The sequence below is a fragment of the Microcaecilia unicolor genome, chromosome 2, assembly GCF_901765095.1.
Source record: "Microcaecilia unicolor chromosome 2, aMicUni1.1, whole genome shotgun sequence".
Taxonomy (NCBI): domain Eukaryota; kingdom Metazoa; phylum Chordata; class Amphibia; order Gymnophiona; family Siphonopidae; genus Microcaecilia; species Microcaecilia unicolor.
The window spans coordinates 587,250,340-587,274,924 of record NC_044032.1 but is presented as its reverse complement, the minus strand read 5'-3'; the positions used below and the strand labels follow the sequence as shown (position 1 = coordinate 587,274,924).

Sequence of the window (24,585 nt, the reverse complement as noted above, 5' to 3'; positions counted from 1 at the left end):
GTGACTTGACATTTAACCCTGGCTCTAACGCTAAATCGGCTGCGCTAACTCTAATCCCTTCCATCCCTTAGATATTTTTTTTTCTCTTTATTAAATTGTGATATTATTAGTTCCTATTTCTTGGATCTTCTTTAATGTGGACTAATTTGAAATTATATAACATTGCTTGGATATTATAATTATTACTTTAATGTTTTTTGTTCATGTAAGTTCTACGATTTATGCATTTGCATAAATGTAAACTTAAAATTCATAAAAAAAAAAAAAAAAAAAAGAGGGTTAGAGTTACCCTGGGTTATAAAGAAGGTGTGAAACTGCCTTGGAGTAAAAGAAGGGGTTTAGAATTGCCCTGGGTTGTAAAGGGAACCTTGGGGGGGGGGGGGGGGGGGGTTAGAGTTACCCTGGTGCTAAAAAGGGGGGGGGGTGTTAGAATGTACCCTGTTGTCTAAAAGGAAGACAAGATGGGCTAACAGTCCTCCGGTTCAGGATAGTCCCAGAAGGAGGGAATAGGCTGAGAATCCCTGGGTTACAGATATGTCCATATGGAGTGAGGATAGGCTGAAGCTCTATGGGCTACTGTGGAATTGTGTGATATAAGATTTTAGCAGGGAGTAAAAGTTTAATTAATTGTCTATTATGCAATTGTGCTGGGAAGTCGTGGGAAGCCAAAGGATACTTGTTACATTTTAACTCTCTGAAAGAGGAAGAAAGCAGCCTTGTTTAGCTGAATGAGATTTGTGACATCCAAAATAAATGTTTTGTTTATTTTAAAACCTTGTGAAGCCTTGGTTATTGGTTAAGCAGTTCCCTAGGCCATGAAGAACGACTGATACCTTAGGAGTGAAAGGAGTGGGCAGGATAGCTCAGCCCTAGTAGAAATGGGAGAACCTCAGAGCCAGTTCTCTCCAGTAAAGCAAGTAACATAGTAACATAGTAGATGACGGCAGAAAAAGACCTGCACGGTCCATCCAGTCTGCCCAACAAGACAACTCATGTGTGCTACTTTTGTGTATACCCTACTTTGATTTGTACCTGTGCTCTTCAGGGCACAGACCGTATAAGTCTGCCCAGCACTAGCCCCGCCTCCCAACCACTGGCTCTGGCATAGACCGTATAAGTCTGCCCAGCGCTATCCCTGCCTCCCAACCTCCAGTCCCGCCTCCCACCACTGGCTCTGGCACAGACCGTATAAGTCTGCCCAGCGCTATCCCTGCCTCCCAACCTCCAGTCCCGCCTCCCACCACTGGCTCTGGCACAGACCGTATAAGTCTGCCCCGCACTATCCCCGCCTCCCAACCTCCAGCCCCGCCTCCCACTACCGGCTCTGCTATCCAGTCTCGGTTAAGCTCTACTCAAGCCATCCTTAGCATCACTGGAAAAGTTTTGGACTAGGACAAACACCCACTAGAGCGCCATTTGCTTTCTTCAAGAGACCCACCTTAGGCAGGTTCATGAGCATCTGGTTTTGTCCCTGCGCTATCCTCTTAGGTTCTGGGCTTCTAACATCAAAAACTCTAGAAAGAGAGGGTGGCAATCCTTTTTCTAAAACTCTGCAGGTGGACGTCAAGGTGACCGAACGAGATGAGGAGTGGCAGTTCCTATTAGTAGTTATGGTCTTTGATGGGCATGTGTATACTTTAGTTAATATATATGCCCCTAATGTGGAACGGGAATTCCTAAATTCTTGTCTGGCAGAAATTTTGGGTCATCAAGAAGGAGATCTGATAGTGGGGGTGACTTTAATTTAACACTGACCCCCTGGCTTGATAACACTAAAGGGAGGGGGGCACTTTAGTAGGTTAGATGGGAAGTATTTTCATAGGTTCCTTGCCACTCTTGATCTCCTAGATAGTTGGCGGGAGATGCACGAAGTGGAGAGGGATTACACCTTCTTTTCTCCTGCCCATCTGAGTTATTCCAGGATTGATTTATATTTTTTTGGCCAAGGGGTTCTTTGCACACCATGAGCACTCGGGCATAGATCAGATCTTGTGGTCTGATCATACTCCGGTGTGGCTGGAGTTGGCAACCGAATCTGAGCACGGGGCGCCTGGTACTGAAGGCTCAATAACAGCCTTTTGGAAGACTCCCAGTTGGCGGGAAGGATAGAGGCCTGGATAAGGGAGTATTTGGTTTTTAATGATGATGAGGGAATCTCCCCTGAGACTCTTTGGGAGGGGTTGAAGGCGATCATGTGGAGTCAATTGATAGCATTAGCAGCCCAGAGGAAGAGAGAGAGACAAGCTGAGGTAGCTGAGCTGCGTGTTCGGATCACTACCTTGGCCCTACCGCATAGAGCATGGCCTATCAATTGAACTCTCTTGCTTCACCTTGGGGAAGCCCAACAACATTCGAGGGACTGGGAAATGGAAGACCTTAAATATCATCTGCAGCTTGTACAAGAGCCCTATATTCAATTTAATAAAGCTAGCCAACTTCTGGCCCACTGCCTGAAGAAGCGGCGTACTAGGAATAAGGTATAACCAGATCAGGGCTTGTTTTGGGGAGTTTCTTAGGAACTGTATACGCCTGAGCATGAGGCATCGTCTGAGGATATCAATGCTTATCTAGTAGGGGCGCAATGGGGGTCCTTCCAGGAAACAGAAGTGGCCCTGTCAGATTGCCCTGTTAAGGGTATGGAGGTGAGGCATGCCATCTGCTCCATGAGACCAGGTAAGTCCTCTGGATTGGATGGGTTGTAGGTTGCCTTTTATAAACGTTACCAGCATTTGTTGATTGACTTCCTAGTCTGCTTCTTCAATTCCCTGGGGGACAGCGCACAACTTTCTTACTTTATGTGGCTGACCGATGTGACTTTAATCCCCAAGGACCCCGCCCAGTGTAGCTCATATTGCCCCATTTCTCTGTTGGGAGTAGACACTAAGATTCTGACCCAAGTTTTGGTGGATTGGTTGTCTAATCGGGTACCCAAGTTGGTCCATCCGGACCAAGTGGGGCTTGTGAGAGGACGCCAGACGAGATATTTATTTATTTATTTATTGCATTTGTATCCCACATTATCCCACCTCTTTGTAGGCTCAATGTGGCTTACAATATATAGTGGAAAGTGGAAATGAGAGGAGAGTTAATATTAGTGTACGATAATATTTGCTGGGTCCTTAATGTGATGGATAGGGTGTGGTGGACTCATCAGGCCATGCTCCTGTTATTGACTGATGCGGAGAAGACCTTTGACTAGTTCTCTTGGCCATTCCTGTTTTGAGTCTTAGTAAAGCTGGGCCTGGGACTCTGGTTCCAGCGTTAGATCCGCACTGTGTACACTCAGTCGCTGGCTTGTTTGAAGTTTAATGGAGGCTACTGGGAGTATTTCGGGTTTCAGTGCAGCATCCAGCCTGTCCCCTTTCTCTGATCCTATTTGCCTTTGTTATTCAGCCTCTGGCACAGGCCATTCGTGAAAATGTGACCGTTCATGGGGACTGGGTGAATGGTAAGCAGCATAAGATCAACTTATTTGCGGATGATATTTTACTAATGCAGATGGATCTGGAGGGTTCCCTGCGGTGAGGAAGGTGATGTGTGAGCTGGAGGCCTACGGGAGTGTTTGGGGATTTCGAGTTAACTTGGGGAAATCTGAAACTGTTAATGTTAGCCTACCACCGGAACAGTTGTGGGCCCAGTTCCCTTTTCGTTGGGTGTGCTTTTCCTAGGTGTTTACTTGGGCGGGCAAGATACTAATTTATATGACTTGAATTATAAACCTTTGATCAGTCATTTATTTTGGAATCTTGAAGTTTTGTCCAGGCTGACTTTCCTGGCTGAGACGCTTAGATACCATAAAAATGATGATTTTATCTTGCATATGGTTGCCACCTTGCCAGTCCTGATCCCCACCAGGGATTTGACTTATATTCAGGGGGTTTTCCATTGGTTCATTTGGGAGGGGTAGAGTCCGCAGCTGGTGCAACATCTTTTGTGGCTGGGGAAAAAGGATGGGGGACTGGCATTACCCATACTATTTTGCTTCCCAGTTGTGCGCTATCCTCGCCTGGCAGACCCAGGACATTAATCAGTGGGTGGAGTTGGAACAAGAAGGGCAAGAATGACATTCCCCTGATGCAGATTGAGGCGATGGAGTCAAAACAATAACTGATTTCAGCAGACACTGTCTTCAGTAGATAAGAAAGGCATACATCAAGGGAGAAAGAGGAATATGAAAGGGTACACAAAAGAAATGGAGTGAATGATTCTTTTACTTGAGAGACTGCAGTCCAGATTCTATCAACTGGCATTTTCTCTTCCAAAACTTCAAAAGCATTTTCTGAATAATGTAAGACACATCTATAAGTGGTTGTTACCTCACTAATTCAACTTTATCAATAAAATATTATGTTGAGACTTTAGCCGATGGTTGATGAAATTCATCTAATGAAGTGATTACAGATTAATCAGTAAGGTTATTAACAATCTTATACTACTACTACTACTTAACATTTCTAGAGCGCTACTAGGGTTACGCAGCGCTGTACAAATTAACAATTAAGGACGGTCCCTGCTGGGAAGAGGTTACAATCTAAAGGACGAAATGTCAAGTTGGGGTAGATAAGTTTTCCTGAGAAGAGGTGTAGTGGTTAGGTGCCGAAGGCGACATTGAAGAGGTGGGCTTTGAGCATTGATTTGAAGATGGGTAGGGAGGGGGCACGGCGTATGGGCTCAGGGAGTTTGTTCCAGGCATGGGGTGAGGCGAGACAGAAGGGGCAGAGCCTGGAGTTGGAGGTGGTGGAAAAGGGTACTGAAAGGAGGGATTTGTCTTGAGAGCGGAGGTTACGGGTAGGGACGTAAGGGGAGATGAGGATAGAGAGGTACGGAGGGTCCGCAGATCGAGTGCATTTGTAGGTGAGTAAGAGAAGCTTGCACTGTATGCGGTAACTGATTGGGAGCCAGTGAAGTGACTTGAGGAGAGGGGTGATATGAGTATATCGGTTAAGGCGGAAGATAAGACGTGCGGCAGAGTTCTGGATGGACTGAAGGGGAGATAGATGGCTACGTGGGAGGCCGGTCAGGAGTAGGTTGCAGTAGTCAAGGCGAGAGGTAATGAGAGAGTGGATGAGAGTTCGGGTGGTGTGCTCGGAGAGGAAGGGGCGAATTTTGCTAATGTTATAGAGGAAGAAGCGACAGGTCTTGGCTATCTGCTGGATGTGCACAGAAAAGGAGAGGGAGGAGTCGAAGATGACACCGAGATTGCGGGCAGATGAGACGGGGACGATGAGGGTGTTATCAACTGAGATAGAGAGTGAAGGGAGAGGGGAAGTGGGTTTGGGTGGGAAAACAATAAGTTCAGTCTTAGACATATTCAGTTTCAGGTGGCGGTTGGACATCCAGGCAGCAATGTCGGATAAGCAGGCCGAGACTTTGGCCTGGGTATCCGCAGTGATTTGTGGTGTGGAGAGATAAAGCTGGGTGTCGTCGGCATAAAGATGATAGTGGAAACCATGAGAAGAAATCAGGGAGCCTAAGGAAGAGGTGTAGATTGAAAAAAGAAGGGGCCCAAGGACAGATCCCTGAGGAACTCCAACAGAGAGCGGGATAGGGGAGGAGGACGAACCATGAGAATGTACTCTGAAGGTACGATGGGAGAGATAAGAGGAGAACCAGGAGAGGACAGAGCCCTGGAACCCAAGGGAGGATAGTGTGTCAAGAAGTAGGTTGTGATTGACAGTGTCAAAGGCGGCGGAGAGGTCGAGGAGGATGAGGATGGAGTAGTGACTTTTGGATTTGGCGAGGAATAGGTCATTGCAGACTTTAGATAGTGCCGTTTCTGTTGAGTGTAGGGGGCGAAAGCCGGATTGAAGCGGATCAAGGATGGCATGAGAGGAGAGAAAATCAATACAGCGGCTGTGAACGGCGCGTTCAAGTATCTTGGAGAGGAAGGGTAGGAGGGAAATGGGGCGGTAGTTGGAGGGACAGGTAGGGTCAAGTGATGGTTTTTTTAGGAGTGGAGTGACCACAGCATGCTTGAAGGTGTCCGGGACAGATGCAGTGGAGAGAGAGAGGTTAAGGATATGACAGATGGTGGGGGTGATGGTAGGAGTGATGGTGTTGAGTAGGTTAGTGGGGATGGAGTCAGAGGAACAAGTGGTGGCTTTCGAGGAGGAGAGGAGATGGGTGATTTCCTCTTCGGTGATAGCAGGAAAGGAGGAGAAGGAGGCCTGGGTAGGTTGGATGAGAGAGTGAGATATAGGCAGAAGAGGAGGAGAGGGAGTAGTGGTGAATTCGAGGTTGATCTTCTGGACCTTGTCACGGAAGTAGTGGGCCAGAGATTGAGGAGAGAGTGAAGGGGGGGTGGGAGCAGAGAGGGCACTTTGAGGAGGGAGTTGAGGGTGGCGAATAGACGACGAGGGTTAGAGCTGAGGGAATTGGTCAATTGGATATAGTAGTCCTGCTTAGCGAGGAATAGGGAGGATTGGAAGGAGGATAGCATGAATTTGAAGTGAATGAAGTCAGTATATTGTATATTGGAGAAATACAACCTTTTACCTTCATTGGCTGCTAATTTTATTGTTTTAATTATTTTATTTATTTATTTATTGCATTTTCCCACCTCTTTGCAGGCTCAATGTAGCTTACAAAATAGTGTAAACAGCGTTAACCGATTCCAGTATGAACAAATATAAGGTGTGAACAATTACAAGGTGATTTCTGTGAATCATTTGATTTCTTCCAAGCTCAAGTTGTCAACAAGCTCTCTTAAGTTCATATAATTGAGACGAGTACCAAGAGGCAGTGATCAGTCTTGTATGTTTTTACAAATAATTGGAGCCTGTGGGATGGCAAGTGTTCAGGGACATTTCAGTTGGACTTAAAGTTGGAATTGCCTGCTGCCAAAATGTATTTGGATCCAATCTACTTCTGCCCAGGTATTCATGTCGCCTAAATGGAACACAGTATTTATGAGTAGGAAGTATCGAGGTGCATTTTAACATTGTGATCATACCAAGGGACTGAGGTCTAAAAAGAATCTGATATCTAAAATTATCTAATTTGGAAAATGAAGCAATAAAATCTAGGGCATGGCCCTTTTCATGGGTGGACCTAATATTTTCTAAAATAAAGTGCAAAAAACAGTGATAGAAAGTTCAAAACTAACTTACCTTATCGGAACTGTCTTCTAAATGAAGATTCAGGACTTCTGAAATTAACATGAGTAAAAGTTGTAGCATGCTGAGCAATAAAATGATGGAGTCTTGCTTAAATTTTATTTTCTATGTGGTCTATATAATAAGATTACCCCAAGTTGCTTTTGTAAGGAATCATAAGTAAGTTGGCAAATCAAATTTCTAACTTGGGATCATCAATAATCTGTTTCAAATCTATGGCCGTTAGACCCTGATGCAGGTAGATGTAACGCTGGCCTCCTGTGGTCTCTGTCTGTTTCTTGAGAAAAGAAAGGAAAGGAAGGACTACACAGTTAAGTACAATATAAGTATAGTACAATGTTTTAAGACCTGCTCCTGATGTTTTTTTTTTTTAGTCGGGAGCTTCTTGAGGCTTTTTCCTCCCTGTGATTCTACACTGCTCACAAGTTTAGGAGAACCCGCTGTGTATCTGTTTATATTTATGATATTTTTATAGGGTTCTCTCCCTCATATTTTGGTTTAGTTTGTAACAAATATTCTTGTCACATAACACTTTCAATGCACTTTTCTGTTCCACTTTTTATACCATCACTTTTCTCATCTCTTTGTTTCATCACTTTTTCTATGTATATATGCATATATTTACATTATATTTATGTTTTATGATTTATGTTTTCATAAGGACCCCTGATGAAGGCAACTTCTTGCCCAAACACTGCAGTTTGGGATTCATTTTCATCTTGAAGTATTTTTTGTACACCATTGTAATGTTCACTGACATTGGATTTTGTTCCTAGAAGACTGTTTTATTGGTTTCATATTTGGATAATAAATTGAGCCCATGTTTACATCATCCAGACTTGTGGGTTTGACTCCTTCCATCCTTTTTTCTTTTCGTTTCTTTTCGCTAACATGGTAATACACATTAGAATCAGAAGAGAAGGATTACTTAATAGAAAAGAACTACTATCCAAGATACAACAGGATTGAGCAAGTTTATATACCAAAGGTTGAATCTTATCAAAAGTAATATCAAAAGTTGACCTTCGATTCACTGGAATATTAGAATTCATGCATGGGGGTCTAACAGGGGTCCAATCAGAAATGGTAGGATCCTGGACCAGGTTATTTATAATTGTATGAACCTTATTTGAAAAATATTCAGCTAGGTTTTGAACATCAGATTGTTTTTCCAAAGCTGAAGCATCAAGGGAGGGGGAGTATTGTAAGTTTTTGAACAGTCTGAAAAGAACTTTAGAATTGCTGTTCTGTTTTAACTATTTTTTAATTATCAGTCTTCTAGCTATTTTTAAAATCTCAGCCTTTTGGAGTAGTATTTTACTGTTTAATTTTTTTTCTCTTAAGATATTAATATTCTGTATAGTAAACAATCTAGTCAGATTATCAAAGGAACAACATTAATTGTAAATATGTGACAGTGACTGAAGCTAGCCAGTGAGATGTGTTTCTGTTGTCTAGTAATCTACAGTTAATTGTTGGTAAACCATCTGAAGTACCGTGTTTTTTAATTTCTAGGACATACAATATAAAGCTCAGATTGAGTTATTAAATATTCAGGTTGCCGAATGCCAAGAAAAACTCCAGAAAGTGAATTGGATGGAGAACAAACTGAATTCTCTAGAAGAAAGGATGAAAGGCAAAGTAATTGTTGATGAAAAGGACTGGAATAATCTTCTAAGCAGAGTTCTTCTCCTTGAAACAGAGCTGCTTCTGAAGTCAAAAAAGGTTAGAATTTAGTTTACCATGGGGCTCATTTTCTAAAGAGAAAAACATCCAAAAAGTGTCATAAAGCAGCACTTGGATGAATTTTTTCTCAAAACATCCAAATCGGTATTTTCGAAACCTATTTTGAAGACATTTATGCAATTCGTCTGCAGTGCGTCCATATTACAAGAGCGCGTTTCGGTGGTGGACTTGGGCGTTCCTAACACTTGGATGTTTTACATTCATAATGGAACAAAATGAAAATGTCTAGGGCTGAAACTTCGTTTTGATCTAGACCTGTTTTTAGAATGAATAAGGCAAAAAAGGTTCTCTATATGACCAGATAACCACTGGAGGGAATTGGGAATGGATCCCCCCTTACTCCCCCAGTGGTTACTGATCCCCTCCCACCCACCAAAGATGTGATTAAAAATTTTACTTACCAGCCTCTGACAGCTTCAGAAGTTATAGCCAGGTCTGTTAGATCAGCACGTAGGTCCCTGGAGTAGTGTAGTGGTCAATGAAGTTAACTATACAGAGGAGGACCCAACCCGTATCCCACTCTACCTGATACACTTGTGGTGGAAAGTGTGAGCCTTCCCATACTCCCCAAAACCTATTGTAACCACATGTAGGTGATTCCTTCACTCAGGGCTATTGTAGGTGATGTACAGTTGAGTATAGAAGGTTTTTGGTGGGTTTTGGAGGACTTGGCATATAGTATAAGGGGGTAATAGTGAGATGTGTACCTGGAAGCTTTTATATGAAGTCCACTGCATTGCCCTCCTAGGGTGTCCCATTGCTCTCCTGGAATGTCTGTGTGGCCAGTCTACTAAGAATGCTGGCTGCTTCTACAATGTTTTTTTTGTGTTTTGTTTTTTCAAAAATGGCCCAAAAACAACAGAGCACTAAAACATCTTGCATATGGCCATTTTTAGAAAAAAAAAAAGAAAGACATTTTGCTGTTTCGAAAATGGTGATATATCCTATTTGGATTAGGGAAGTTTAGAGCAAAAAGTCCAACTTAGATGCATATCGAAAATGCCCCCCCCCCCCCCCCCAATGTCTTGCAAAATTAAGAAATGTTTTATCCCCAGCATATAGAGTAAATAGCAGGGTAGAAAACAAGAGTTATTTAGAAATACAGCAAAAGAACGAGTGGAGAAATATGAATGAAACCAGTTGAGTGTGGGTCCCTAAACACTGGTTTCTTGAAGTTGAATGAATAAGAAAGAGTGAGAAGAGACTGGAACACCTGAATATGTATAGCCTAGAGGAAAGAAGGGACAGGTGAGATATGATACAAATGTATAAATACTTGAAAGGTATTAATATAGAAACAAATCTTTTCCAGAGAAGAGGAATCGCTAAAACTAGAGGGCATGAAAGTTGTAGGGTGGTAGACTTAAGAGTAATGTTAGGAAATTATTTTTCATGGACAGGTATTAGGTATTTAATATGGGAACCTGAAGTGTATTAACTTAGTGCAGTAATTCCCACGTTAAACAGATAATACAGCTTAGTAAATAGGACCCATGCTGTTTAAGAATGTGTATGAATATATGTACTTATGAACTATAATATTTAACAGCAGAATTGTTGTAGATATTGGAAGCACTAAAACAATCATATTACCATTTTAGAATGATTTATCTTCAGAGTTTAACAGTATGAGTGAAGAACGGACTTCTAGTAGAATAATGAATCCAGTTTCTCTGGGTAAGTTTCTATACTGAAATTATCTATTTCAGTGAATATTTTTAATGCAAAATAATACTTGGTTCTTATTATAGTTTGTCTCTAGTATGATACAATCATATAAGCTTAATTTGTCCATATGTATTCGATTAATACAAGTCTGTCACAAAATGCCTAGCACCCACCTGGGGTTAACCCTGCAGCCACCCAGAGGGTCTTTCCCCAGCACTGCTCAGGCCCAACTGCACCTGGGCATGTGCTCTATACTAGCCAACCCTCCACCCCTTTCACTAGGTTCCACTTGCCTCTGGGAGAGTCTCTCACCCACAAGTTATTCCCTGGTGATTTCTAGGACACTGGGGCCACACTCCCAGGGGTTCCACAGTTCCCTAGAAAGCACTCACAGACCCAAAACACAAACCACAAGGATTCTTAGTCGGTCCAGGACTACAGAGCCAATAAAATAATAGGTTTATTGTTACAGTAAAACAGTGAGTGTTTGAAAAACCAGGTGAAAATGTACAGCCAACAATAACAGATAATCAAAACAAGGATCAACATTAAAACTATCTAACACTTGTTACTACCTGGGTAGCACCTGGAGAGTTTCAGGAATAACTGCATACAGGTTTTAACAGGGTCTCACGACAGAGATGTTTCTCCTCTGTACCCCCAAGTTGAGACTTTAAAGAAAAGTCTAGTACCTCCTGACTGGATTTGAAGTCCAGGACCAATCAAAGCCCAGAGCACCAACTTTGAAAGTATCTGGCCAATGGTACTGCAGATTGCCTTTTCACAAGCTAATTTGAAAAAGAGAGGAATCTCTGCAGGAGCTTTAAAACTGAAAACAAATGCTGGCCGGTTAGGAGAAATACATGTCATTAGTAAAAATAATGCAGTTCACAGGCTTAGAGAAACCCACAGTTTAGCCACAAAAACATAATCAATTCAAATACATATCCCTAATGCAAAAAATAAACTGGTCAAAAAATAAAGGTCTTGTTGCTAAGGGACTTCATTATCAGGGGCCTTAAAATAGGAACACAGTCCGTGTGTCGCAACAATGTGAAATGTCTTCCAGATTCTTGAGCTAGCAGTCTTAAAAAAACGAATACTGAATGTGATCAGAAAAGAGAGTAAGGGTTCTAAATTTGATGATGTAGTCCACCTAATGACCTGGCCAAAAAATAGCATGTTGTAGGGCAGAAAGCTTTCCGGAAGCCAGGGGATGGGCTGAGGTCTATTATACAGACTGAAGCTTTTCCTGAAGTACTGCTGGCCTGTGAAAAGGCAGAAGAAAGACTACATAATACAGAGAACTTCAGTAGGTAGCTCAAACCCTGGTGTCAAGAAGAAAAAAAAATAAATAAAAAGGCTATACTGTAATGATAGGCTACATCTTTCTGTGGCAAGAAAGAAGATCCTTACTTAGTGAGAAATTAAGACTGTATCTCCTGGATTCTATAAATGGCAACTAAAGTTGCACGCGCAAACCACCATGCATAGCTTAATTGCGTGTCAAACCAATTAGTGCCAATATTCATCTGATATCCCTAGTACCTAAAGAAGTTTTAATTGAACAACTCTGTAATACTAAGATGCAGACAGCAGTCCAGCAGCAAGAGGGGTGCTATCCAGTCTTTTGCATTGAGTGTCATATGTATGATTATCTCGGTGAGAGGATATATGTGTATGCTTGATTCAAAGAGCTCTTAGCTCTCAGAGAACGAGACTGTTCTCTTGAGGCTAGAGTAGCAGACTTGGAGAAGCTGAGGAAGACAGAGAGGTACATAGTGGAGGCCTAAAGGGACGTTGTAGAGAAGTCCCACCTCCAGTCTGGCAGCCCTTGTGCTACCTTGGAGGAGGGAGGTCTTCTAAAAGCAGAGCATCACCCTGGTGAAGCTGGAAGTAATCCAGTAGCCAGGACCAGTCCACCAGGGAATGCAATATCCTCTCACACTGAACATGTTTCTCCAGAAGCTTCTGCCCAGGAGGGAAGGGTTAGGATGGCTGTTGTATTTGATGATTCAATTATTAGGCATGTATATATGTAAAAGGATAGAGGGAAGGCTCAAATCTTGTTCTAAAAGGCAGTTATTTTCTGTTCTTCGGTTGCTGGAGAGGTAGCACTGCCACTGACCTCAATTAGGTGTTAAGGTGTGAGGAAGTAGAATATTTGCATAGGTTACTAAGGGCAACCTGATTACTGAGTTAGCTTGAAAGAGCCTGTTTTGAAAAAGTCCACTTAAATTCAAAACTATATAAAGAGGAAAGGTCCCACTGAACTTTTTCTGAGAAGTTCTGATAGAAGGGGACATTTCTCTGGTAAGTGAACACTATTTTGCTTTGTGCTATGGGAACTTAAAGATTGGGGTTTAAAGGGGTTGGTTCGTGATAGGCAGAATAAAAATATAAAAAAGCAAACTTTATGAACTGATCTCCATACTCTTTTCCCCCTAGTTTTAAAACTTGAACTTTGTACCACAGCATTAACAGCCTCTAGCAGGCACTGAAGGACCTAATTTAGTCTTCATCCCGCCCACCTTCCCACCCCTTGCACAACTCTTCATTTATAGTCAGTTATTTTAATTAGGATAACAAGCAAGGAGTGCTCTTACAGAGTTTTAAATACATTTCATTACCATCTAAGAAGGAAACACCAAAAAAAAAAAAAATCACACAATATATTAGGCTAATATCCTTAATACTTTAGCAAGTTTTAAATTATTGAAAAACTCAAAAATACTAAGATGAAGTCAGCAGTTCAGCAGCAAGAGAGGTGCTATCCAGTCTTTTGCATTGTGTCACATGTATGATAATCTCCCAGTTGGTGAGCGGTTATATATGTGTGCCCGATGTAAAGAGCTCCTAGCTCTCAGCCTTGATTGCGCTTGACTTGCAGGTCCACAGCAGCAAGCAGGTCACAGCTTGACAGATGTTGAGATTTCTTAGCCACATGACCTTGACAGTGGATGTCACTCCCATGGCTCACCTCCATTTAAGAGGGGCTCAGTTGACTCTAGCTTCCCTGTAGTCTCAGGCCACAGGGAACCTGACAGATGTCATCTGAATCCCTCCAGAGCTACTTCAGTCCCTACTCTGTTGGACAATTCAGCCAAACTTGACCATGGAACTACCATTCCAAATTCCACCCCTTCAGAAGGTGTTGACAGCAATGCATCAGCTCTTGACCTGAACATGTATACCCTGGAGGAAAGGAGAAACAGGGGTGATATGATACAGACGTTCAAATATTTGAAAGGTATTAGTCCGCAAACGAACCTTTTCCGGAGATGGGAAGGCAGTAGAACTAGAGGACGTGAAATGAGATTGAAGGGGGGCAGACTCAAGAAAAATGTCAGGAAGTATTTTTTCACGGAGAGAGTGGTGGATGCTTGGAATGCCCTCCCGCGGGAGGTGGTGGAGATGAAAACGGTAACGGAATTCAAACAGAAGCTTAGCCGAGATTGGGTGGCAGAGCCGGTGGTGGGAGGCGGGGCTGGTGGTTGGGAGGCGGGGCTAGTGCTGGGCAGAGTTCTACGGTCTGTGCCCTGAAAATGAAAGATACAAATCAAGGTAAGGTATACACAAAAAGTAGCACATACTGTATGAGTTTATCTTGTTGGGCAGACTGGATGGACTGTGCAGGTCTTTTTCTGCCGTCATCTACAATGTTACTATGTTGTAGATGGGCTTCACACCCAAGGGACATGATCTGCTCAGGAAACCTATCTCCACTTCAACCTCTTGGTGCTAAGGGCCATATGGAATGCTCTAAAGACTTTCCAAGATTTGGTTACAGAACCCAATTGTACTCATTCAGATAGAAACCCAAGTTGAAGTGCACTATGTGAACAAGCAGGGAGGTACAGGTTCCTAGCCCTTGTGTCAGGAGGCAGTTGGTATGTAGCAGTGGGCTTCACGGGATGGTCCTGCAGGCCACATATGTGACTGGCAATGAAAACAGCCTGACGAACAGACTGACCAGGGTGATGCTACCTCAAGAATGATCCCTGAACATGGGCATAACTTGCATGATCTTCTGAGAGTAGGGCACCTTCTTGGTTGATTTAAAAAAAATTTTTTTTCCCACTCCTCTCAAGAATGAAATTCCTCAGTTCTGTTCCAGGCTCCAGTCACACGGCAGACTAGCATCAGATGCCTTTCTCCTACATTAGGAGGAAGGTCTTCTGTATGTGTATCCTCCTTTCTCCGAGGACAAGCAGGCTGCTTGTTCTCACGACTGGGTTGACGTCCGCGGCAGCCCCCACCAACCGGAAGAAGCTTCGCGGGACGGTCGGCACGCAGGCCACGCCCACCGCGCATGCGCGGCCGCCTTCCCGCCCGTGCGCGACCGCTCCCGCCAGTTACTTTTTTTCCGCGACTGAGAGAGTGGTGCGTTTGCCTCTCTCTCTGTTCAGCCGCCGGATTTTCGACCGCGTTTACGCGGATCGTCGCTTGGACCGTTCGGTACCCTCGGTTTTTGTTTGTATTGTTTTAAAGAAAAAAAAAAAAAAAAAAAGAAATTTTTTGCGCGTGTGGAGCACGCGCTCCCCTTTTTCCCTCGCTTTCTAGCGGGGACGCCACGTTGCGGCCTAGTGGCTGCTCGGTCGGTTGATTTTTTCGTGGTGTGATTTTAGCCACCATTGCCGACTTTGACTTCGCCGACGCGATTTTTCCGTCGATGTCCTCGAAGGTCCCGAGTGGATTTAAGAAGTGTGGTCGCTGCGGCCGGCCGATCTCGCAGACCGACACCCACGCTTGGTGCCTCCAGTGCCTCGGGCCGGAGCACAATCTCAAGTCGTGCGCTTTGTGTCTCGGTCTCCGGAAACGGACTCAGGTTGCGAGGCAAGTTCTGCGGGACCGTCTTTTTGGAACTTGCGCCGGCCCCTCGACGTCGACCTCGACGGCATCGGTATCGAAGGCCGGTTCTTCGGTACCGGTATCGATGCCCGAGACATCGGCACCGATGGCAGCGACCCCAGGAGAACAGGTCCCGTTGGCCCGCCGGTCCACCGGTGAGAGTGGGGTTGAGAGGCCGCGTGGGCAGTCGGCCCCGGTCACTCCCTCAACTCGTGAGCCACGGGACCGAACCCTGTCGGACCCGGTACCTCGAGACCGAGGGGGATCGACCTCCTCCTCCTCCATGCCCTCCGGCGCCGGTGACGTGCACCGGAAAAAAGATAAGAAGCGCCGTCACCGGGAGCCCTCGGTGCACCCTGAAGAGGAGTCGACGCCGAAGCGTCATCGCAGAGAGGAGAGATCTCCGTCGGTGGTGGAGGTACCGACGCGTCGGGGTTCCGGCACCTCGGTGCCGTCTCCTGGCCCCCAGCAGCTTCTGGCACCGACACCCTTACCGGCCCCACCGCCTTTCCCGGCAGCGGGCCTGGACGAGTGCCTCAGAGCCATCCTTCCGGGGATCCTGGAAGGGCTGATGCGCCAGGCTGTGCCGGCGTCGGGGGTGCTTGCGCCCCCGGCGCCGATGACTGTGGCGCCGGCGAGCTCTAGCCCGGCGCCGGGGCTGTCGACACCGCCGCCGCTTGCGGTGCCGGTCTCGACCGCCACGCAGGTGGAGTCGACGTCGATGGAGGGAGCTCCGTCCCCGCCGGCGCGGGAGTCCACCGCTCGACGACACCGAGACCTTGGTGCCTCGACGTCGAGCCGGGCCCGGTACCGGACTCAGCTACATGAGCTAATGTCCGATACCGAGGATGAGGACTCGTGGGGGGAAGAGGAGGACCCGAGATATTTCTCCTCAGAGGAGTCTACGGGCCTTCCCTCGGACCCCACGCCGTCACCGGAGAGGAAGCTCTCACCTCCTGAGAGTCTCTCCTTTGCCTCCTTTGTGCGGGATATGTCTATAAGCATTCCCTTTCCCGTGGTCTCTGTGGAAGAGCCGAGGGCCGAGATGCTCGAGGTCCTCGACTATCCATCACCATCTAGAGAGTCCTCCACGGTACCGCTGCACAATGTCCTGAAGGAGACGCTGCTTCGGAACTGGGTGCGACCACTAACTAACCCCACCATTCCCAAGAAAGCAGAGTCCCAGTACAGGATCCACTCTGACCCAGAGCTCATGCGGCCCCAGTTGCCCCATGACTCAGCGGTCGTGGATTCTGCTCTCAAGAGGGCACGGAGTTCGAGGGATACCGCCTCGGCGCCCCCGGGGCGGGAGTCTCGCACTCTGGACTCATTTGGGAGGAAGGCCTACCAATCCTCCATGCTCGTGACCCGCATCCAATCTTACCTGCTCTATATGAGCATCCACATGCGGACCAATGTGCAACAGCTGGCGGACCTGGTCGATAAGCTCCCGCCGGAGCAGTCCAGGCCTTATCAGGAGGTGGTCAGGCAGCTGAAGGCGTGCAGAAAGTTCCTGTCCAGGGGGATTTTTGACACCTGTGACGTGGCATCTCGTGCTGCGGCCCAAGGTATAGTGATGCGCAGGCTCTCATGGCTGCGCGCCTCTGACCTGGACAACCGCACCCAGCAGAGACTGGCTGACGTCCCTTGCCGGGGGGATAATATTTTTGGCGAGAAGGTCGAGCAGATGGTTGACCAACTGCATCAGCGGGAAACCGCTCTCGACAAGCTCTCCCACCGGGCGCCTTCAGCACCCGCCCCCGCGGGCGGGCGTTTTTCCCGGGCTCGGCAGGCTGCACCCTATTCTTTTGCGAAGTGTAGGTACAACCAGCCGGCCCGAAGGCCTCGTCAGGCACATGGACAGCCCCAGCGCGCTCGTTCCCGTCAACAGCGTGCGCCTAAGCAGCCCCCTGCGCCTCCACAGCAAAAGCCGGGGACGGGCTTTTGACTGGATCCATGGGAACATAGCCGCCCTACAAGTGTCCGTACCGGACGACCTGCCGGTCGGAGGGAGGTTAAAATTCTTTCACCAAAGGTGGCCTCTCATAACCTCCGACCAGTGGGTTCTCCAAATAGTGCGGTACGGATACGCCCTGAATTTGGCCTCCCTGCCTCCAAATTGTCCTCCGGGAGCTCAGTCTTTCAGCTCCCATCACAAGCAGGTACTTGCAGAGGAACTCTCCGCCCTTCTCAGCGCCAATGCGGTCGAGCCCGTACCACCCGGGCAGGAAGGGCAGGGATTCTATTCCAGGTACTTCCTTGTGGAAAAGAAAACAGGGGGGATGCGTCCCATCCTAGACCTGAGAGGCCTGAACAAATTCCTGGTCAAAGAAAAGTTCAGGATGCTTTCCTTGGGCACCCTTCTGCCAATGATTCAGAAAAACGATTGGCTATGTTCCCTGGATTTAAAGGACGCATACACTCACATCCCGATACTGCCAGCTCACAGACAGTATCTCAGATTCCGCCTGGGCGCACGGCACTTTCAGTATTGTGTGCTGCCCTTTGGGCTCGACTCTGCCCCACGAGTGTTTACAAAGTGCCTCGTGGTGGTAGCGGCCTACCTACGCAAGCTGGGAGTGCACGTGTTCCCATATCTCGACGATTGGCTGGTCAAGAACACCTCGGAGGCCGGAGCCCTCCGGTCCATGCAGTGCACTATTCAACTTCTGGAGCTGCTGGGGTTTGTGATAAATTACCCAAAGTCCCATCTCCAGCCAACTCAGTCTCTGGAATTCATAGGAGCGCTGCTGAATTCCCAGACGGCTCAGGCCTACCTTCCCGAAGCGAGGGCCACCAATCTCTTGGCCCTGGCTTCGCAGACCAGAGCGTCTCAGCAGATCACAGCTCGGCAGATGTTGAGACTTCTGGGTCATATGGCCTCCACAGTTCATGTGACTCCCATGGCTCGTCTTCACATGAGATCTGCTCAATGGACCCTAGCTTCCCAGTGGTTCCAAGCCACCGGGAATCTAGAGGATGTCATCCGCCTCTCCACCAGTTGCCGCACTTCACTGCTCTGGTGGACCATACGGACCAATTTGACCCTGGGACGTCCATTCCAAATTCCGCAGCCCACGAAAGTGCTGACGACGGATGCATCTCGCCTGGGGTGGGGAGCCCATGTCGATGGGCTTCACACCCAGGGTCTGTGGTCCCTCCAGGAAAAGGATCTGCAGATCAACCTCCTGGAGCTCCGAGCGATCTGGAACGCACTGAAGGCTTTCAGAGATCGGCTGTCCTGCCAAATTATCCAAATTCGGACAGACAATCAGGTTGCAATGTATTACGTCAACAAGCAGGGGGGCACCGGATCTCGCCCCCTGTGTCAGGAAGCCGTCGGTATGTGGCGTTGGGCGTGTCGGTTCGGCATGCTTCTCCAAGCCACGTACCTGGCAGGCGTAAACAACAGTCTGGCCGACAGACTGAGCAGAGTCATGCAACCGCACGAGTGGTCGCTCCATTCCAGAGTGGTACGCAAGATCTTCCGAGAGTGGGGCACCCCCTCGATGGATCTTTTCGCCTCTCAGACCAACCACAAGCTGCCTCTGTTCTGTTCCAGACTTCAGACACACGGCAGGCTAGCGTCAGATGCCTTTCTCCTCCATTGGGGGACCGGCCTCCTGTATGCTTATCCTCCCATACCTTTGGTGGGGAAGACCTTACTGAAGCTCAAGCAAGACCGCGGCACCATGATTCTGATAGCGCCCTTTTGGCCCCGTCAGATCTGGTTCCCTCTTCTTCTGGAGTTGTCCTCCGAAGAACCGTGGAGATTGGAGTGTTTTCCGACTCTCATTTCGCAGAACGACGGAGCGTTGCTGCACCCCAACCTTCAATCCCTGGCTCTCACGGCCTGGATGTTGAGGGCGTAGACTTCGCTGCGTTGGGTCTGTCTGAGGGTGTCTCCCGGGTCTTGCTTGCCTCTAGGAAGGATTCCGCTAAAAAGAGTTACTTTTTCAAGTGGAGGAGGTTTGTCGTTTGGTGTGAGAGCAAGGCCCTAGAACCTCGTTCTTGCCCTGCACAGAACCTGCTTGAATACCTTCTGCACTTATCAGAGTCTGGCCTCAAGACCAACTCAGTAAGGAATCACCTTAGTGCGATTAGTGCTTACCATTATCGTGTGGAAGGTAAAGCCATCTCTGGAGAGCCTTTAGTCGTTCGATTCATGAGAGGCTTGCTTTTGTCAAAGCCCCCTATCAAGCCTCCTACTGTGTCATGGGATCTCAACGTCGTCCTCACCCAGCTGATGAAACCTCCTTTTGAGCCACTGAATACCTGCCATCTGAAGTACTTGACCTGGAAGGTCATTTTCTTGGTGGCAGTTACTTCAGCTCGTAGGGTCAGTGAGCTTCAAGCCCTAGTAGCTCATGCTCCATATACTAAATTTCATCACAACAGAGTAGTGCTCCGCACTCACCCAAAGTTCCTGCCGAAGGTGGTGTCGGAGTTCCATCTTAACCAGTCAATTGTCTTGCCAACATTCTTCCCCAGGCCGCATACCCGCCCTGCTGAACGTCAGTTGCACACATTGGACTGCAAGAGAGCATTGGCCTTCTACTTGGAGCGGACACAGCCCAACAGACAGTCCGCCCAATTGTTTATTTCTTTCGACCCTAACAGGCTAGGGGTCGCTGTCGGGAAACGCACCATCTCCAATTGGCTAGCAGATTGCATTTCCTTCACTTACGCCCAGGCTGGGCTGGCTCTTGAGGGTCATGTCACGGCTCATAGTGTCAGAGCCATGGCAGCGTCGGTGGCCCACTTGAAGTCAGCCACTATTGAAGAGATCTGCAAGGCTGCGACGTGGTCATCTGTCCACACATTCACATCACATTACTGCCTCCAGCAGGATACCCGACGCGACAGTCGGTTCGGGCAGTCGGTGTTGCAGAATCTGTTTGGGGTGTAAATCCAACTCCACCCTCCAGGACCCGAATTTATTCTGGTCAGGCTGCACTCTCAGTTAGTTGTTCTTCGTAGGTCAATTTCTGTTGTACCCTCGCCGTTGCGAGGTTCAATTGACCTGGGTTATTGTTTTGAGTGAGCCTGAGAGCTAGGGATACCCCAGTCGTGAGAACAAGCAGCCTGCTTGTCCTCGGAGAAAGGGTATGATACATACCTGTAGCAGTTGTTCTCCGAGGACAGCAGGCTGATTGTTCTCACCTACCCTCCCTCCTCCCCTTTGGAGTTGTGTGTTTCATATTTTATTGCTTGTCATTCAACTGGCGGGAGCGGTCGCGCACGGGCGGGAAGGCGGCCGCGCATGCGCGGTGGGCGTGGCCTGCGTGCCGACCGTCCCGCGAAGCTTCTTCCGGTTGGTGGGGGCTGCCGCGGACGTCAACCCAGTCGTGAGAACAATCAGCCTGCTGTCCTCGGAGAACAACTGCTACAGGTATGTATCATACCCTATACCTTTTATAGAGAAGGAGTTTCCTGAAACTCGAGCAAGATTGGGGAACCATGATCCTGATTGCCCCATATTAGCCGAGGCAGATATGGTTTCCACATCTTCTGGAGTTGTGCTGTGAAGAACTGTGAAGATTGGAGTGTGTTCTGACCCTCATCACACAGAATGAGGGGTTTCTTCTGCATCATAACCTCTAGACCATGGCCTGAATGTTGAGAGCATAGAATTTCAGTCCTTGAATCTGCTCACTTCCAGGAAAGATTCCACTAAGAGAAGCTATTCTTTTAAATGGAGGAGGTTTGCCGTCTAGTGTGAGGGCAAGGCCATAGATCCTTTTACTTGCCCTATGCAAAAACTGCTTGAATACCTTCTGTACCACTCGGAGTCTGGTTTGAAAACCAACTCTTTAAGGGTACATCGTGGTGCAATCTGTGCTTATCTTCTTCATGTAGGGGGTAAGCCCATCTCTGCACAGCCTCTGATTCATGAAAGGTTTGCTGTTGACTAAGCCCCTTGTCAATTCTCACTCAGCTGATGAAAGCTCCTTTTGAGCCACTTGTTTCCTGTCATCTGAAATATCTGACCTGGAAAGTTGTGTTTTTGGTGGCAGTCACTTCAGCTCACAAAGTCAGTGAGCTTGAGGCCCTAGTAGCTGTTCTGCCTTAAACAAAATTTCATCACAACAGAGTAGTTCTTCACACACACCCTAAATTCCTTCCTAAGGTGGTGTTGGAGTTCCATCTTAATCAGTCAAGCGTTCTGCCATTTCTCCCCCCCATACTTCATGCCCATCCTGGCAAAAACGCACTGCATACCTTAGACTGCAAGCGAGTCTTAGCCTTCTATCTGGAGCGGACCATGGACTGTCCACCTAGCTTTTTGTTTCTTTTGATTCAAACAAGTTGTGGGTAGCCATCGGCAAATGCACAATTTCCAATTGGCTCACAGATTGTATCGTCTTCACTTATGCCCAGTCTGGACTGACTCTTGGGGATCATGCCATGACTCATAATGTCAGAACAGCCTACTTGACAGTCTCCATTGAGGAGATATTCAAGGCTGCAATGTGGTCTTCAGACCACACATTCACATCACACTATTGCCTTGAGCAGAATACTTGACGTGACAGTTCAGTCAGGCAGTCCTTCAGAATTTGTTTGGTATCTAGAATCCAACTCCACTCTGCAAGGTTCAGATTTGTTCTGTTCCAGGCTGCACCTTCATAACCAGTTTGTATATCTTTCAGGTTAATTGACTTCAAGGCCTCAGCGTTTCAAATCCCTGTTGTCCTCTCATTGTTTTCAGTGAGCCTGGTGGCAAGGTTCAGATTTGTTCTGTTCCAGGCTGCACCTTCATAACCAGTTTGTATATCTTTCAGGTTAATTGACTTCAAGGCCTCAGCGTTTCAAATCCCTGTTGTCCTCTCATTGTTTTCAGTGAGCCTGGTGGCTAGGGATTCCTACATGTGAGAATACAACAGGCCTGCTTGTCCTTGGAGAAAGCAAAGTTAACTCACCTGTAGCAGGTAACAAGCCAAGTCGAGGGCAGCAGGCCAAGTAGTCTCACATACTCTCCCCTAGGAGTTATCTTCTTCAGCTATATCATTTGACTGATCGACTCGCACTTGAACTTTCTTTAGCTTTTACATGCTAGGCAGTGTCTACATCAGTTTCCGTTGGATGATGTCACCTACATGTGAGACTACTTGGCCTGCTGTCCTTGGAGAACACCTGCTACAGGCGAGTAACTTTGCTTTCCGTGTACTCTATTTGAAAATATGATTTATTTTATTTGTACCAACCAAGTAGAAATGAAATTTACAAAAATCTGCTTCTACTAGCTTTTTTTTATGCCATACGGTAATATATTTACTATATTCCTTCTATATAAATGAAAAGGGCTTGTTAAAAACTGTTCTGTAATATTAAGGGTATGAAGTTTCTACAGCTTCATACCCTCAATATTATACTGTTTTGGGATCTTGCTAGGTTCTTGTAACCTGGCTTGGCCACTGTTGGAAACAGGATGCTGAGCTTGATGGGTCTTCGGTGTGTCCCAGTCTGGCAATACTTTTGTACTTAAATAATTTAATAGTTAAAATAAATAGAAACAGGACTGAGGCAGGGAAGTAACTTTTTCTGGAAATTCATAGATCACTCTATTTGAAATGAATTGCTGACTGATCTAATAATTATACTTCGTGAGGTGTTAGAATTGACTTGATTAGTGTAGTATCCCTGTTGTAATTTTTCTTGTTGTTTTATGGTTTTTCTCTGTCACATTTATATGGCACAGTGACAATGCTGTATTGAAAGATTATGAGAATTCCATCCTGGACTTGTATTAAGTAGTCTTTTTATTTCTAAACAGTTCTCTCCTGCTGTCATGTACTGTAAATCAAATTGTTCGATAGTTGACCTTGCAGTAAGAGAGCAAAAAGGCAAAGGTGACCAAAAATGAATATTTTCCCTCCCGATATAGAGACAAAAGAGACAAAAGAAGCATTACCAGAAAGTCTTCATCATTCGTCTGGATATAGCTCACTACTATCCACAGACACATCTCCCAAAGCTATGACTATTAATTATTGTGGTTTGACAGATATTTCAAAGGTAAGTAAAACTGGCAAATGCTTTACTAAATTCCTTTGTGAGGTCAAAAGAACAAGTCAGTGTTTTTAGTTGTAAGTGCAACTGACAAAAACAGAAAACTAAACAAACATCTGTGTTTCTTCATAAAATGTTTGTTATGTAAACAAATCTTAATGTCATTTTGTTGTAAGCTAGAACGTTTATGTTTAAACATTTTTATTGAGAACAGATAAAGAAAACTGCATGCAACAAGAAATGAAGTCATAATTTTGTAAATATAAACAAAGTCCCCTCTGGTAAATCCCAATTCCCCCCTCCCCCCAGTAATATCCTCCCCACCTACCCTCCAGTCAAAATCCAGCCAGTCAAAATCATAAGTATTGAGCAAAAGACTTCAACCTCAGGAATGTAAGTTACAAAGATAAGGCTCCCAGATTGGAGAAACTGTTTCTTTCGCTTAGGGGAACCTCGAGCATCCCTGTCCTCCCACTGTGCCACAAGGTAAAACTGATTCCTCCAGTGCCAATAGGCCGGAGCTTCCTGGGACAACTAATACTGCATTATACTTTTTCTCGCTACTAAAGTCATTTTTCTGAGTAAAATAATGGTACCTATCCTCTGACCCCTGAAATCACTTGGCTGATCTAGCAGTAACTAACCCACCGATCCAACCCCTACCAATCCTAGAGCGTAAATGATACAATGGTTCAACCTGAGCCAGAACCTCTGCACCTCAGAACAGTGCCACAGAGCATGAGTGAATATATTACATTCCCTAGTGCACTTCAAGTAAATGGGTGTCAAAAAGCCCCCCCACCTTAAATAACTGTGTTTGTGTGCCATAAGCTCTAAGCAGCACTCTATAATAGCATTCCCTCAGCCAGGCACAAGTAGTGAGTGAGGGAATAGCTAGAAATAGTTTAATGTTATTCGTATAATCCTTGTTGACTCTGAAACAATATCTTAATTTGTGGCATGTTTAATTGCAGGATACAACAAGGCAAAGAATGGAAAGGTTAAGCAAAATGTAAGTAGTATAATAGCCTTAGCAGGTATTTATTTTTGCATAGGGAACATCACAGAATAAAGTTTATAAGAAGCGTGCATATATGTTCCATTTAGAAGTCTCCATCAGTTGTGGAGTATGTTTATGGTTCAACTGAATAATAATCTAGCTGCAGTTACATTTGTAGACTGAGACACTGCT

At 46.2% G+C, this 24,585-nt stretch overlaps 1 protein-coding gene across 6 annotated transcripts in view; it reads left to right on the top strand.

Moving 5' to 3' along the window:
• Window positions 1-24,585, top strand: part of CEP44 (centrosomal protein 44) — a 149,322-nt gene that overhangs the window by 110,828 nt on the left and 13,909 nt on the right. For 5 of the 6 annotated variants that reach the window (XM_030191533.1, XM_030191534.1, XM_030191537.1 and 2 more), the window contains 4 exons: window positions 8,631-8,840; window positions 10,463-10,538; window positions 23,269-23,399; window positions 24,368-24,405. In XM_030191533.1, coding sequence (XP_030047393.1) covers window positions 8,631-8,840; window positions 10,463-10,538; window positions 23,269-23,399; window positions 24,368-24,405 — 455 coding nt within the window. The remainder of the gene's footprint in view (window positions 1-8,630; window positions 8,841-10,462; window positions 10,539-23,268; window positions 23,400-24,367; window positions 24,406-24,585) is intronic. The other variant, XM_030191536.1, reaches the window with a different exon arrangement.